This window comes from Phaenicophaeus curvirostris, chromosome 7 (assembly GCF_032191515.1).
Source record: "Phaenicophaeus curvirostris isolate KB17595 chromosome 7, BPBGC_Pcur_1.0, whole genome shotgun sequence".
Lineage (NCBI taxonomy): Eukaryota > Metazoa > Chordata > Aves > Cuculiformes > Cuculidae > Phaenicophaeus > Phaenicophaeus curvirostris.
Window position 1 is genome coordinate 30601073 of NC_091398.1, and position 16788 is coordinate 30617860.

Consider the following 16788-nt stretch of genomic DNA (forward strand, 5'->3'; position numbering starts at 1 on the left):
CACTCACAAAGCCTTCAGTCTACAGCCATGCCTTCTCTGGTATCATGCACTCCCTTTGCTTGCACCACAGCCTCAGTGCTCTCATCCACCTAATGCCACACTGAAATCATTGGGTGAAAGAAATCAGGTGAAGATTTCAGAAGTGAAAGGCACTTACTAGGTGTTAGCTGTAACCAGGAGATCTGCATTGTCAAAAAGGTTGACCCCTGGCACTTCCACAATGAGAACATATATAAACTCAATGATTAACATAAGGATCAGTTTTCCAATACAGCTGATCTGAAGGAACACAGAGCAGGCCAGGAGACTCAATAAGACACTGTAGGTAAAGTACTGTATAAAGACAAAAAGGGGAAAAAAAAAAAAAGAAAAAAGAGATGAATGTCAGCTGGATAAATCAAAACTGAAAACAAAGGAAACTAAACAGAAGGATAGAAAGGGACTGGGAGTTACATAGTTGAGCTGACTGAACACATAAACCTGAGGCTGCCTTTGGGATGCTCCCATGCTACAGGAGATTTAAATGTTAGAACTGAACTGATGGAGAGGAAAACTCTTGCATTCTTCATCAGGTGTTATTGGCTTTACACTCAAGAGGCACAGGGCTCGCAGCTGTATACCCAAGGTTTTTCTGTAGGTTTGCCCTGGACGCAATTACTAAATTAGCAGAAAATATCATTTAGTTATGCTGGAATACTTTGTGCTTTAAGGGCAAACTCTCAAATTCGCATATCTGCATAACACGGGACAAAGGGGATTGGCAATTCATATCGCTGGAGGCCAGTTGGAAAGTGCTGCCCCTGATGATGTGACAGACTGAATCCATTGGCAAGATATGGGCTGGACAAACTTGTACCAGTGCCCAACACCATGATATTTTTTCCTGCCAGAAGTTGCAGAAGTGTGTGCATGTGTGGCAGCAGAGCCCTCTGCAACACCTTGGTGGTGGGGTAGCAACTTCTGCCAACCTGAAAGCTGAATGTTCAGCATCCCAGTGCCTTCAAATGTGCAGACTGCAGGCACCATTTATAGCTCCCAAGGAAGCTAGTATAGATATAAAATCCATGGCATGTTATCTCACTCATCACCTTCCTGCTATAAAATCTGTGAAGATTTAAGCTTCCATTCTATCCAGACAAGTGTATTTCTAGCAAAAAAACCCCTGTATCAGCTGCCTGGGGCAATGGGTGTATGTGACTGAGGGGTAGGATCCCACCATCTCCCGAGAGCACACTGAGAGCAACGGATTATGCCTGCACTGGATCCAACATCTGCCCTGCAGAATGCAGGGGAGGGACTCTTAACTCACTGACCAGCATGGCCTGGCTCAATGCTGGCACGGCATTCTCTGCATGCAAAATGGTTGTTTCTCATTGACTAAGATCTCTCTCTGTCCTGAACTAGCATTTCTGACAGCTTCATGATGGGCACAGACTGTTTCTAGTTCTCCATCGTATCCAGATTTTGCTCCTGGGTCTTTCTGCAGACATACTAAGAGCCTGTGCAGGTTTGAAAGTCACAGTAATGGTGGTCTCAGAAACCTCACTGAATCAGTTCGAGACCACATTCCTGTTGGGTTAAATGGAAACAGGTTCAGTGCGATACTTGGGCTTTCAGTAGCACCCTGGATATCTGGATGATAACAGATCAGCCATAAATCTGTCAGGTCCCCATAAACCCAGATGACCTTGACATAAATTCTACCCCCATCCTAGACAGATTTTTTTTTTCCTTTTCAATTTCCAGTAGATAACAATCATAATGGCCATGACCTAAAAACTCAGGGGAAGGTCTTGAATAGCTAAAAAGATAATTTTTTGGTGAAGTATTCTATCGGTGTGTAAAAATATATTTTGGGGTTTTTTTTCTGCCATTAGAAGCATTTTTATTTCTTTTAAAACATGTGAACAAGGTGAAGAGGTAAGATTGGCATCTGCAGATTGGAGCAGCCCACTATCAGGGCTGCTAACCTGTCTGAGGCCAGAACCTACTTCGCCTACTGAAAGAATATATAAGCAAAGCTTTTCATCAGTATATAAGACAATGGAGGGAAGGGTTCAATCTGTAAGTAGACACTGATTTTCTAGTCATACTGAGCACCCACATACTACTTTGAAATTATTTGCAGTTCTGCATGCCATTAAGGACTTCATGGAGAAAGGCCATTTCTCCTGCTACAGGCAGGATCCAACAATTACAAAAGTCTACTGATTATTCGGCCCCAAAGGAACTTAAACATTAATATGGACTCATAATAATAACTTCAGACACTTAAGGTTTTGCATAATAGCTAGCCTGTGTCAGTACCACAGCATCAGTCAGGATCAACTTTGCATTCCCCTGAATCACTGAGATTTATCACAAAGGTTTCATAGCCTCTTCTCAGATCAAGCTCTGCAACCCATTTTTTTCAAGCAATACCTCTGGAAAGTTGCAGTTGGGCAAAGGGCTGTCACAGAATCCCTGCAAGGTGCCCAGGCTGTAGTTGGAAGTCAGGTTGCTGATAAGGCATATGTCCACCCGGTCGGGAGTGATGTTGTATTCTGCAGCCATGCAGCTAGCAAGATCCACAGTGCTGCACATGAACTGAGAAAAAAAAAAAAAAAAATTCAACTCAACAGCACAGACAAGTAGAAGAAAAAGAAATAGCTTGCATCAATTAAAATACCCCTTAGAAATGGCTGTAGCAATGTGCAAAATACACAAAATGAAATCACCGGCTTCTGTTTTACTGCATCTGCAATGGCTATGGTTTTTCTCCTCCAAAATATTAATTAATAAAATCCAAATTAATTAATAAAATGCACTCTAGTTTCGTGCTCAACTTCATGTACAACTCTATGTCTGAAGGTTCACAGGCAGTGAGGCTGTAGATATTACACATACAAATATATCTTGCTGTCTGTGATAAGGTCCTGAAGTTGCTCAATTTCTGCTGATGGGAATTTCTGAGCAGATAACTCTCCCCTGCCACCTCTAAAGCTTCTGCTGTGGGTCCTTCTACAGGGAAAAAATTAGCCACAAGGCTTGAAGTCTGATGGGCTATGTTGTGCTGAGGAAGCAGTAGAGACCCATTTGGATTGTTTCCACTTGTTCATCTTGCTAATTTTTGCGCTAAGCAGTTCATGAATGTGAAGAGTCACACACTACACAGACAAACAAAGCTCTGATTTCTGTGTGGTGCTCAGCAGCCCATCCCAGCTCTTTGCGGGTGACTGTGGGGAAAGCGGTGGGGTGTCGATGCCACTAAGCTAGCGTCTCCCACTAAGGTACCTCAACGGAGCATAAAATTCCTCCTAAATCTCCACTATATGTGTAGGGAAGCTGAGGCGAGTGCAAGCAGTGGTCTGATTTTTAGGTTTTTAAGCCTCTCCATCCCAGCAGCATTTAAATGCAAAGCTCGACCACCCTGGACCCAAAAGTGCAACTCTGCCTTCACAGTCCCTGTTAGGCAATTACTGCACTTGGAGCAGGATGCAGCACCAGGCAGAAGACCGGCACAAAGCCTACACAACACTTAAGTCCCACTCAGTATTGTGGGAGTTAAATGGTGCATTGGCCCTGTGCTGGCCCTTCACGGGGGTACAGTTCAGGCTTGGCTTATGTACTTGGAGCAGAAGAATTTAAAGAATCAGGAAAGAACACAGGCACACATCGTTTCCAGGCATATAATGGGCTATAGGGATGCAGCTATTGGGCTCCCGTTTCCTATCTGTGTCTGAAAAGCAAAAAGGAACTGAGCTCATACACTGTAAGCATTAGGCAAGATTGCATTAAACCCAGCGGTTATAAGGGTTATGATGCTGCAGAGCACTAATATGGAAACCACGCAGAACCGAGTCAGTCAAAAGGAAATCATGGACATACCATGTTGACAAAGGCAGATAGAAAAACCAGGATAATGGCAAAGACTCCAACTAAGGTACTATTGGTCCTGGACTGTACAATCTTCTTAGAAAGAGTCTGGAGTGGAGCTGGGAAAAGCTGCATGTGAGAAAAAGAGAAAAAAAAAGATTAAATAAACGTGTAAAATCATTGTTGGTCTTACAGATTGCATTTGAGCTGCCCACATCCTTCTAGCACAGCGTCTGTGCAGATGCTGCACAAGGGTTAGAGAACGGTGATGGGGGATGGCAGCTCCAGGACAGGGGCGAGCAGGAACGTGACTGCCTCACGGCAGCAGGCCAAGCTGGCTCACCAAATCTATTTAGTTCTTCCTGATGGGAATGATGGCTCCTGAGCCAAGATAGCATGGCTCGCAGGGCTGTGCTCATCCATGTTGTGAGAAGCAAACCACAAGCCGTTTCAGAAACAGACGGCTAAAAAGCCCAGGCTAGTCTTGTGATCTGTCAGACCCTCCATGAAAGGCTTGAGAAATCAGCTGGCCTCGTCTGGTCTGTGGCACCAAGCACCACAGACGCACAGCGCTAAAAATAAACCGCTGGTGTGGGCAATCACAGAGCTGCCCTAGACAGCCTGTCCCAGTGATTTGCAACTATCAGAGCTAGAAGCTTTCCTCTAATTGTGTTCTGACTGCAGGCCACCAGTGTGCTTGGCTTTGGGTGGTGCATTATATTCTGTCTCTCTGTTGAAGTGGAGACTAAGCAGGCACTCTGTGCAGCAAGGGTCACTCCTCAGCATCGCGTGAGGCCTCCTTGCATTGTATGACCTATAAGAGAAGCCCAGAAGACACTGAAACCAACACTTTCTCTTCACCTGCCACCAGTGTCAGGGATGGAGCAACACCAGATTGATGCCAGGAAATCCTTGTGCACCGATATCCTCCAGCTGGAGAGCACCGGCCCCACGGTGCCCTTCTCCTCCACGCCATCGTGCCAGGGCAGAAGGGCTCTGATAAAGACTGACAAAGTTTATTCCAGAACGCAATTCTCCTTTCCCTACCAGCACACTGCCTGAATAACCAAGCCACCAGAGCATATTTTTAGAGACATAAAGAAGCTAGCAAAGCAGTGACACTGCGCTGCAATTTAACTATGACTAATGTTTCTATTAAAAGTCTTGCTTTTCCCTTTTATCCTTCACTCTTACATCTTCAGAGATGCAACATTTTGTCAGTGCATAGCTTCCCACACAGCAGTCCTACAACGTAATTATGAAGAATGCGAACGGCGAAAGCACTGATGAGCTGGTGACTTTTACAGAGGGAAAGAGAGGGTTGCAGCAAGAGTTTTGAAAGAGCTGATTTCACCTGCTTCCAGCACATACATGTGCACAAAAACCCAGCTAAATCTAGGCAAGAGGAGAAGGTAAGGCTCTATGGGGGACAGGAGGAAAGGGGAAATAAAAGTTATGATTTATTTGCACAGAATGAGGATTGATTGAAATTCACTGAAAGTTTATGCAAACCTTCAGGCTCATGCAGCCACTGTAAAACAAAGCAAAACACCTCCCAGAATAAACCTTGCTGATACAGAAATCTTCAGTTCTGTTGATGAGCTAAGAACCAAAATACCTCCTTGCCCTACCATGTCCAGCCACTTCCGTGTAGACACCAGCTAGCAGATCCCTACCAGTGCAGGGATGTGGGAAATACCATGGGGCTTTCATCCACTCTAACCTTTACAGGAGTTGGAGACAGAAGGACTTGTGCTGCATTTAAAAAAGTTTCTCTTTAGATTAGAGCAGGACAGGTTCTCCTGCCACACCTTTGTTTAGGCCTTAAGGTCAAGCTCCAACAAAGGTATGCATGGACATAACCTCCTTCTGAAATCTCTGGGAAATCAGGCACCTAAATAAAACTTGGGAGTGCTTTGTTGTGGATCTTGGCTCAAGCCTCTGCTACCAACAATCCCAAAAAAAAGCCCAACTTTGAACTGAGCCTGAGATACCAAGCAAAGCTATCAGTGGAAGACACTTAAACTCTAATGAAAACATATTTTCTTTGTCTTAATCTTGGTTCTCATTACTTTTCAAACTAGGGAAAATTTTAAGTCAGTAAACAAGTGCAACTGGAAGAAGTCCAGAAGATGAAACAAATGCCAGAAACCGTAGGAGGTCAGGATTGCAATAGAGAGTGCTGCAGCACAGCCAGGCTGTACATCTGAGGAACCTCTGCTTTGTGAACAACATTCACGGAGGCTCTATAACATCAGTAATGCCCTCCCCATTTCACAGAGGCAGATGGAAAGACCAGGAATACTTGCAGCTTGGAGGACTTCTGTGATAGAAATGGGGGACATGTCTCAGCTCTACCAATTCAGCTCCACTCTAGCAATGTTTCCTCCATAAAAATATCCACCAGTCAGCAGTATAATAGAAAAGAAGAAAAAAAGACAAGATTACTTCCCATCTCATTCCCCAATAAAATAAAAATCCCTTCTGTCCTAGTAAAAGAAGCAGATGGGGACATTATAGCACAGTGAAAAATCCATGCACTGCTGCTGGTCAGCCCATTGCTTTGTGTCGTATGACACCATTTACTCCTCCTAGTAAGACTCAAATGTTGTCTGAGCAAAGAACAGGACAAGGGAAGGTCTGATGAAACAGCAATTCTAAGCCCTCACATGCATTACTGAGAAAAGGGGCTGAAAGAAAGAATGTGATCCATTTGAGCAGATGAGATTCATGCTTGGGCTGCCCGACAAGTGTGAGGTCACTCACCAGCCTGCTTAAAAATCCCAGTGTAAAGAACTATAACCACAGTGGGGAACAAGAGATTGGATTCTCTCATTGATTCCAGTTCATTATGAACTGAAATGCAAAAATGTTGCTGGAAGACATTGTCCCCCAGAAGAGAGAGGTTCTGAAAGCTTGCAGGCACCAACGAACATAGAAGGAGAAGGTAGGACATTGTTCTACAGGAGAAAGTCTGAGTTTTAAAAGCAATCCAACAAGTACTAGTATTACACTGAAGATAATCCACAATTGTCAGTCATTTGTATGACAAAAATACATTAAATAAAAACTGTACTTTGTAATAATAGACACAAGAGGAATAGTCTCCTTTTTGTCTTTTTAACATATACTGTGGACATGGAGAACTGCTTAGATAATTGCTGTTGTGTTGTGAGAAAAAAAAGACTATGAGGTCTTTAAGTTCTCTTTTTTCCAATTTATAATACAAGCCTTTGAGTCATTTTGAAGTACATAAAGATGCTTCTGGAGTAAAAGACAACTTCTCTAGGCAACTTGATGTTCCAAGTCCATTTATGTAACTCATTTCTCAGTGATTTATTAGTCTATTAAAAAAGTACAGTTGTCAGAGGTATTTTTTCCCCTCCTTGAGAAGAATAACAAAAGCACCTTAGGAGTGTTACACCAGCTTTAGGAGGTAAAGAAAGAGGTAGGCAAGCTGCACCTATGTAAAGCCACAGAAAACCTTATTTTCCCATAAAGGATAACATGAAATTTCTTTCACAAACACTCCTAGGAACATCCAAGAAGCTGAATTCCACACAGCAGTGTAGATACCAGAAGTTAAAGATTTTAAGATGAAACACAAACTTGATAAGTTAGTAGCAAAACAGATGTCTGTCAGTGGACTATTTGTGAAGGGACCTTGGTTCCCATGACCTTAGACTCTGTTGGGAAGGAACACCATCTCACAGTGGCCAAGTCTTCATGGAGCATCAAAGTGAAGAACTAGAACTCTCTTGTTTATTACAGCCGAAGAAACTTGGAAAGTCAAGCTGGCTACATTGGTAGTTCCAGGGTCAAATTCTAGTCCATAGAGAATTTTATAGTGGAAGATAATAATGACAGCAAAAGAAAACAAAACATGAACAAGCTGTCCAGAGTCTGCTGGTCACTGTCAAAGCCAGAGATAGAGAGGCCAAAACAGAGAAGGAAAATCTCACAAGAAAGCGGAAGAAAAAAAAAGCAGTTATCATGTGACAGCACTGTAAACAGGCAAAAGTTATGCTTATGCTGATATCCTGGGGTGGACACCTGCCTTCCAGCCTTGCGTGGAATGAACCACTTGTATGTCAACCACATGGTCTCCTATCCCACACCCCAGTGTGAAATAAAACAAACAATGCTGACATCCCTGTGTCTTAAAATTTCATCTCAAGGACCTGTCAAAGCACCTTCCTTGTGCAGAAGTATTAAAATGCTTCCTGGAGCAATGTGGAGTACAGAAATAAAATAATATCCCTTAACCAAGGGCCGAGTAAACCCATTGCTTAAAAACTCTCACCTGAAACACCGAAATCTTTAATGACAGAAGTGGGCTGCAGCTACTGGGAGCAGCTGCCATCAAATAGGTAGCTGGCAAGCTAGAAGTACCCATCCCTTAAACAAGCTATCTCATAATCACACGTTGTCAGCAGAGGCTAATTTGAAGCACTGAAAAAGGGGTAATTAAAAAGGTGCTGGAGCTAGAAGGTGAAAAATTTCAATACCTGCCATCTGCACAGGAGGCACTGGCCATACTGAATGTCATACAGAACCACCTTGTGGGTCTTGGGCAACATGATGAAAACTCACTTCTGGAAACACCAGGAGCTTCATAAAATCCCATTAAATTCTGATGTTAGTTTGAATTTCCTCTGATACTTTGCGTTTGCAGTGCCTGTGCACTGAGGCAAAGCCAGCCTAAAAGAAGTTGCAGGCAGTGCTGAACAGAGCTCTTCTACAGGAATTTGGAAGATCAAGGCAAAGAAAGCAAGACTGAACAACTGCCTAGGGTTATGGGGACTGAAAAATCCTGTGCGCCTTTTAAACTAATTGTTAATTAAGTTCAGTAATAATATTAAACAAAAAAGCCCAAATCAAAAGCTTTGACAAAATGTGTGCTTTGAACAAATGAGTGCTGCTGTCAATATTTAGAAGCAACCTAAGCCCATAAAGCCCGTGGGTGACAAATAACTGTGCACCTTGAAATCCATCTGGTTGCAAGTCAGCCAGCTCGAATACTTCCAAGACCTGGGCCTGCCACATCTCTTGCTCCAATATTTGCACAGCATCAGGATTGCTGCTGTGTTGGTGCAGCTCTGCGTGGCTGGCAGTGCACGGGGATGTTCCTGCCTGTAGCACTGCAGCATAAGTAGGCTCCAGCACAACTCTGCTCCCAGTTCCTAAGTCCTTTGTGGCTGTGACCAAAAGCTTTCCACATTGCTTGTTAATTAACTGCTCATCACATTAACCGCCGATACCAGTTTGCAAAGTAAAGGCACTCAATAGCATTGTCATGTACAATGAACACACCAAGTATAACCAGGCATCTTTGGGTACCGTTTCCCAGCTCAAGGGACCCAAGCCTTCCTATTAGCAGTGTTATTTCTGACTTGTAATTCTCATTGCTGGTAAGCAAGCACGACCAACGGGATGCTGTGCTTATGAACTAGGCTCCCTTTAATATCGTCATAAGCCCAAGGGAAGCCCCATGAGTGAGTTGCTAAGTTCAAATATAACCTGAAGCCTCTGCCACTGGGAACAGTCTGTAGCTCTTACTAAATGAGAAGGCAAAGCTTAATCCTCCAAATCTAACTTTCAGAAATCAAAAAGATATGAAAGATGCAAGTCTGTCAAGAGCACCCACATTCAGGTGTTGAAAATGGCACAGAGAAGATAACTAAAGTGAGGCAAATCATTTGCCTGACATAATCCATTACCCCACTGTTCCTTCTGCAGGAAACATAATGGTACTGAGCTATTTTATTCCAGGCCCTGAGGAGCAAAGCTGAGCTTGGGCTAAGGAGACTGAATCTGAATTTTTTCCATGTTCAGACACTGCTATACTGGAAGGATTCCCCAAACTGCAAACACAAACAACTAAAATCAACATTTTAAGAGGAACAACTTTGAGCAAATAAGATGAGCCCACCACCCTTCCCAAAGTGCTGACTGTCCATTTACTGTGGACTGACAAGAAGAATTAATATGTTTTTCAGATTTCATGCAATGTATTTATTTGCTGATCAAAACCAGCTACAAGAAAGAGCCCACCAAATGTTGGAAGCTCTGTACACTGATCCGAAAAAGGCTGATAAACGACTATATGTTTATGGCTCTTACTTCCCCCCAGGCCGTTTTTCCTTGATAATCTTCTGCTTCTGATTATCTGCCTACCCAAACATGCATATGCAGCAGGGGCCAGTATACAGGCGACTCTGCGGGAGGTTTACAGGGAGGAAACGAATGGTCAGCATTTTGTTCCACATTGGAAAATGTGTTCTTATATCAATATGAGAGTGCCTGCAGGGATCTTAATAGACGTGTAGATCCACAGAGTGATTACTTCTTGCTGAGCTAGAGAGATGCCAACCTGCACATCTGTTTGCAGTTCATTCTGTCTTATCAAAGGCTTTTTCTATAACCCTTATCACATAGTGTGGAAAGGGTGGCCAACAAAACATGCTCTGTTAGCTGAAGAAACGGATTGCTGATTCATTTGTCTTAGGCAAAAGACTCTATAAAGAAACCACAATACTCACCTTTACACAGGAGTAAATGACTGAAACAAACACCACTGTGGTCAGGATCAGGAAACAGGTCAGGTAAAAACCCAGCATAAATGTAGAGCTGAAATCAACGAGATTTTTGTTTTTAAATGCACACCATATAGAATAGCTACAGATCCACTCTCCAGAACATGACATTTGTACAAGCTACAACACACTCCATGGGCTTTCCAATTAAGCTAGCAGTAGGAGATACAAAGTGCCTTGAATACCAACAGATACCCTGTTCTATTTTGAATTACTCATGCAGGCTGCAGAGCAGAGAATACTGCATGTTTTATAGCAATCACCTTCCTGCCAGGGCGACAGCAGAGGGACTGAGAGATATTTCATGCACTGCATGAGCTGATAGAACAATTTGTTACGGTGGGTCGGCCCCCAGCTAGCTCTGGGCAGGAGACCCCTGGGAAGAAAAGAGTGCTGAGCGCTGCAGTGTGGCCGAGGGGGAATACTCCTCGTAGGAATAACTAGCTGTCCTTGCTGTGCACAGGGAACATCTGTGCTGCACCATCCTCTCAGCTTTGTTTTGTGCATGGGAAGGGAACAACCAAGGCGTGAGGACAGTCAGGGAAAACTGAATAGTAAAAGCTTCAGCTTGGTCAGCTTCATGGGTCCCTCTTCCTCCCAACTTTGAAGTACAAGCAGGGCCCTTGGGCGAACTTTGTACTACTCATTTTCATGTGTTTTGATCGTGAAGATATTCATCAACAATTTCCCAGTGATTGGTCTCAGTGTGACAGGACAGGCCTCCTCCCAGGAGTTATCCTTGTTCATAATTTAAATGAATTATTCTTGTGACGTGACATTGAGGCCAACCACACCAAAGCCAGCTTGTCTCTGTGTTCTCTCATGACTAAGATAATTGTACTTGCTAAATCACTGTTTGAGCCTTTGTGAAATTCATTAAAGTTATTCCTCTTTATCATCATAAATTACACTGCCATTTTGTCTCTAGTTTCAGATTCAAACTCTATGTTCTGTCCTTCATGAAGCTCTGATGGTGACACATATACACCTGTGGTTTCAGTTCCTGCTTAACTGTTACCTTCAATGAAAGACTAAATATGAAATGAAATATAAATAAAAGTAAATCAAAAGGTGGAGGAAAGTATAGCCGACCTGCAGTGAAAACATGAAATTTTATCTACTCTTGAATCAAATCATCTTTCAGACAGGCCAGGCTGCCTAAGGACACTTCAGAACTTACCAAACACTTAACTATCACCCTTATAGGTGGAGTGGAAGGAAACTGAGCAGCATGACATTTACACCATGCTGCCATAAGGTATTGGCTCCCATGGAATACAAAGGAGTCAGCCATATGGTTGTCACAAATCAGAAATTGTCAAGTTGTCATTTAAATGTTAAACTGGGTTTTATGGAGACAGATCAGTGGCTGCTTAGGGAGTTTGAAGAGCAACACAAAGGCTAATAGAGGGCCTCTGCAAGTGTGAAGTCCCAGCAGTAATATCCAGAGATCCCAAGTGTAAGCCCTTACTCTCAAAGATCATTTTTGGACATGAATTGCTAGGATTGATCTACTTTCAATTTTGAGCCTCTTTCAGCTTCACTTCCAGTTTCCCAAAGAGGATCCATCTGTTTACACAGTACTAATGTTATTTTGCTGATTCAATCTTTCTATGAGAAGAAGGGAATGTCCTCTTGCCTGGGAGAGTGAATGACCTCAAACATCAAACTATGCACTGTTTCTGTGACTTTCTGAATATCTGATCGGAACGGTACAAACCAATCTGTACTCTAAAAAAACCTGTGGGGTGACAAGAAGTAGAAAGTAGTTGTAATGGTATATAATAGTATTGGAGCTCTCTTGAAACAATTTTTTGTCTTCCTGTAATGAGGATGAATTTGGAGCACTTTCAGAGCTTCTGTAAACTTGTTCTTCAGATTAAAAATGACTAACTCCAAGTTTATTTACAACACAGCAGTGCTCAGTGGATGATATATTATTGTTACTAAACCAGAGCACAGGAAATACCGATATGCTTCAATTTTAAGGGATTTTTTTATGAACTCTTTGAGAAGAAATACCATGTCTGCAGAGCTCATGCTGGAGAAGATCCAGTGGGTTGCACTGTGCCTTTCAGACAAAGCATTTCACTGCAGTGGTCCAAGAGCACTGTGTCCCATACCCCTCAAGAGCTTATGACATTCATGTCTGGGGAAAGAAATTATTGCAACCCCTAAACCAGGAATGAATTACCCAAAGCATAGGTGTGTGTAGCTCAACTCCTTCTGTACCTTTCTTCTTGCACTGCTATTTTGAGTCCAGAAGAATAAATGCATGAGAGGTTATGCCTCATCTGTGAAGCAGACAACGAGACCTCAGTGCTCTTAGCAATGAGGCCATGATGGGTTTTTCATCTCCCTGTCCCACTGCGTTCAGAGAAGAGACAGCCCAGCCTCATGTTACAAATACGTACCATGCCTCAATAGGCAACCCTTCCTACTTAGTGATATGTATTTTCCACAGGCTTATAAATGTGCTGAACTGAATTTCCTAAGATGGAGGCAAATGGTAAGAGAAATCATGCTGGGAAAATAGAAATCCTCACATGCTAGTGAGGAGGTTTTAATCTGCACTACAAATGAGAGAAAACAATAAGCACCACACATCACTTGAGCATGAATTATTTAAGGATTTTTCTCTTCCTCTTGGTGCTCTGAATTCTCAAGAATAAAAACAAAGAGAAGTAGGCCAGAATAAAGGAGGGGAGCAGATGGGAGCAAAGAGATGAAAAGATACTCACTGTGGCACGATTATGATTTGAACAAAGCAGATGAAGAGGAAGACAAGGGAGGCACAAGCCACGTAGGCTCCGAACCTGTCATCCACCTGCTTGGAGTACTGCAAAAAAACGCAAACAGGGTTATGTCAGTGGGAAATTTGGCTGGCTGCCTTCTCCCCACAAAAACTTGGCTTCCATTTAGGTCCTTGGAAAGCAGTACTGGTAGGAAACAACTAACATTACAAACTCCCCTTTTCCCTGGGCAAGCTGTAAGGGCATGAACAGACCCAAGGGCCAGAAAAAAATTTCACACATCTGGGTGGAGAAAGGATTTACCATCTGCCCCTTGCATGAGAGGAACAGATATGGATTAACTAGGACCAAGACTCTAGGTCACTGTCATCAGACCTTAACTTTTTCCATGGGAAGTTTCCTCTAGCAGGGATGAATGTGCCTAATGAGAAAACCTTCTATTTTGTGCAGACGGCTTCGCTCTTTCTTATGATACTGCAAGGATGCTGTGGTTTTCACACAGTCACTCTTTCCAACTACTTGTCAACATACTGGTCACATGGGAGTTGCATCCGATTCCCAAAGATGCTTTATTTAGCTCGAAGCATGATTTTCAGTACAGGCGGTTTCAAAGTTTGAACCACAAGAAAAAAGGTGCTCAGAACAGGTAAACCTGTAATCCCCCTAGCAGTTTTCAGCTATAAAATTGAAGGGGAGGTGTGGGGGCAAATTACATGCTTGGGCTTTTACCCAGTCCTATACTGATTCATTGAAGAGCTGTAAATCCTCCAAAGCTTTTTGCAATAGCTTGTAACTGCTGTCAAAGAGTGGTTTTAAATTAAATGCTGAAATAGTTAATGCAAACTAATTACTGAAGCTTCTTCCAGGTCAGTTTAACTAAAGACCACTCAAGTATCCCAAGAATGTGTGCTTTTATAAAAAAGAAAAGAGATAACTTTAACTTTCTTCAGGCAATAAAAAATAGCAGTTTATATAATATCCTTAATAACAGCAACTGGGTTCTTCTGGACTTAATTGAATTTAACTTTGCAGCCACCTATAGCTGATGTTGGCTCTTTTATACAGATAGAGAAATTGAAATTATCTTTGCCTCACAACAATGATATCTGGAACGAAATCAGGAAGCAACTAGCTATTGAGGAGCCCTAGGTCTGTTACTCCTCTTTCTCATATTCGTTCCTTAAAATGTGTTCCCCAAAATGACCAGAGTATAAATTGCATCCCAATGAACCTTAGTAGCACCTGTGGCTTCCTAGAGGGCAGAATAAAGCCCCTCCAGAGGTCATTCAGAGCTCAAGCAGGCTAAAACAGGTTTCTCTAGCTATTTGATGGAAATAAAGGGTGATTGCAATCTCAGTTAGGATGCTTCAATGTCCGAGATGATGAAAAAGTCTGATTTATCCTGGATTCCCTTTACAGCTCCTCATTGCATATTCCTGTGTCTGACAGAGACAGCTTGGTTTTCCTGCCGAGTGCTCCCTTCAGATGACTGCAGCTTTCTAGGGACACAGATACTAAGGTTTGCATGAAGAAGTACATATTTTTTAAGATCACAATCCCATCTCCAACACCTAAAACCTAGGCTTTACCTATAGATCCAAAAGCTTGACTTCATGGAGGAGTACTAAAAGTCACAAGCTTGACTGAAAAGTTGAAATGATTTTTAGATAATGTTACCTTTTTCTCCAAGTCAGGCTCCCTGAATGTTAAGAGGAACTTCCGCACGTGCTCAGAGCGTAACCGATCAATACTTCTGGCATCAATGGCACGGCCCAGAAACTCATCCACTTCATCTTCTGGGTTCATACTTTCCTGCGTATTCCTGAAGATGTCATGAAAAGGGAGCGTAAGAGGACAAGATAATTTCCCCCTCTTCATCATACGTTATCATGTCACTGTATAACAAGCTGAAGGTTAGTGACTTTTTTTTTTTATGACAGCTTCAAGTTGGGAAACTGATAATGAGTTAAGAGAAAAATGATATCGGCTCTAGAGCTCATTGCTGTCCTGATTCCACCAACAAAAAAATTTGATTTACCTACCATTTTTCTATACTACATCCATCTGTTTTCTTTCCTTGCAGTCTCTTTACTGTCTTTTCCTTCTCAAAAGCTGGTCAGTAGTCTCCTTCCAACAGTCCTCAGGCTTGTTCCTCCCTGCACTGCTGGGCTGTCATAGCTGCCAGTGCCTGAACTGGCAAAATGATTTATGTAGCCTGTCATATTTCTTGCTTCCCAATAACATTTTCTGTAAATATTTCTGTGACAATTTCTGAGGTTTATCAATTCTCCATTTTTAAGAAAAAAATGTTCATAGAATGGCCACATGGGGAAAAAAATGTGGTCTGACACCTCACTGCATCCCCTTCAGGCAGTTATTTATGAGTGTAAAGCATAAAGCAGACAAAATTTTCTGTTCACGAGGTATTTACTTAACTGAAGGAAAGGTTGCAAAAGAAAAAGGTAGCAAAAGGGGGAAAAAAAATAGACCCTGCTTTCTAAATATGCAAAATGAGACTTCTAAATTGCTTACAGTCTTTAGCATCAGTGTTGCTTCTGATGCTTAGCTACAGCTTCAGAAAAATGAGGCTGATTTTCCAAAATTGTTGAAAAAAACAACACTGAAAACTTAATCGCCCTGAGGCATTTTGCATTGAGGATGAGGAAATGTGAAGCACCTCCCCAGACTCTCTAGTTGTTTTTGAAATCTAACAGGATTTTAATGACTTGATGCTGTCACTTTAATGGTCTGCCTCAAATCTAGCTATAGGCAGAAATTAAAAGCTAATCCTGAAGTGCTGTTTTTCTGCTCTGCTTGCATGATTCCCAAGGTTATTCATGGGATATGGTAATAGTTATCTACTGGAATACAACCCCTACTCACACTGGGGCATATCCCAGTGGGTAATTTTTTCTGTATGCAAACCCCATGATGACACAGCAACTTACAGCTCATGTTGTGTGAGCTTCACCTTAGGCACTCTGGAGAAAAAAACTCAAGGTCTGACAAGCACGATGAAAAGCCAGACTGCTTTATTTTCTCAGTTGTGTTTGTACTGCATAACAGTGCATAATGCACACACACTGTTGCAGCCAGTGGGCCACTACTGGCACAACTGTGCTGTAGACCAGAGACTGCTCAAAGCAGCTTATAAACCAGAACGTGACTCTGTTTTAAAATTTAAAGGTCTCTTTCCAAAAGAAGGGCTCTGCAAAATCTTTCTGCCAAGCTGGACCAGATTTCAAGAAGCTTTCTGTACCCCAACTCTACCACATGCCTCTTGCCAACAGAAAAATAAATCAGGTCCATTAACTCATTTCCATTCCAACTCCCTCTACCCCAGCCAGCAAGTTGAATGTGTCTAAGCCTCAACTGGGTCAAGACAACACACCACTGGCATCCATTTGATGACCATATGGCAATTGAAAACCTAGTTTGTCTCAAGATCTTACCTCAATTTTAGGCAATCTTAATATTTCAGTGGGGTTTGGGAAGAGAGTTTTTTATTTTAGGGCTTTGTCATTTGACTTTGTCATTCCTTGAACTTCATATCTTTGACATTGAAATTAAAAGTGGTTTTGTCC

General features: G+C 42.4%; 1 protein-coding gene across 1 annotated transcript in view; it reads right to left on the minus strand.

Moving 5' to 3' along the window:
* ADCY5 (adenylate cyclase 5) overlaps positions 1 to 16788 on the minus strand; it is a 213472-nt gene that overhangs the window by 11713 nt on the left and 184971 nt on the right. The window contains exons 10-15 of the mRNA XM_069861431.1: positions 14882 to 15026; positions 13193 to 13290; positions 10398 to 10485; positions 3868 to 3984; positions 2422 to 2586; positions 158 to 333 (exon numbers count right to left, since the gene is read on the minus strand). Coding sequence (XP_069717532.1) covers positions 158 to 333; positions 2422 to 2586; positions 3868 to 3984; positions 10398 to 10485; positions 13193 to 13290; positions 14882 to 15026 — 789 coding nt within the window. The remainder of the gene's footprint in view (positions 1 to 157; positions 334 to 2421; positions 2587 to 3867; positions 3985 to 10397; positions 10486 to 13192; positions 13291 to 14881; positions 15027 to 16788) is intronic.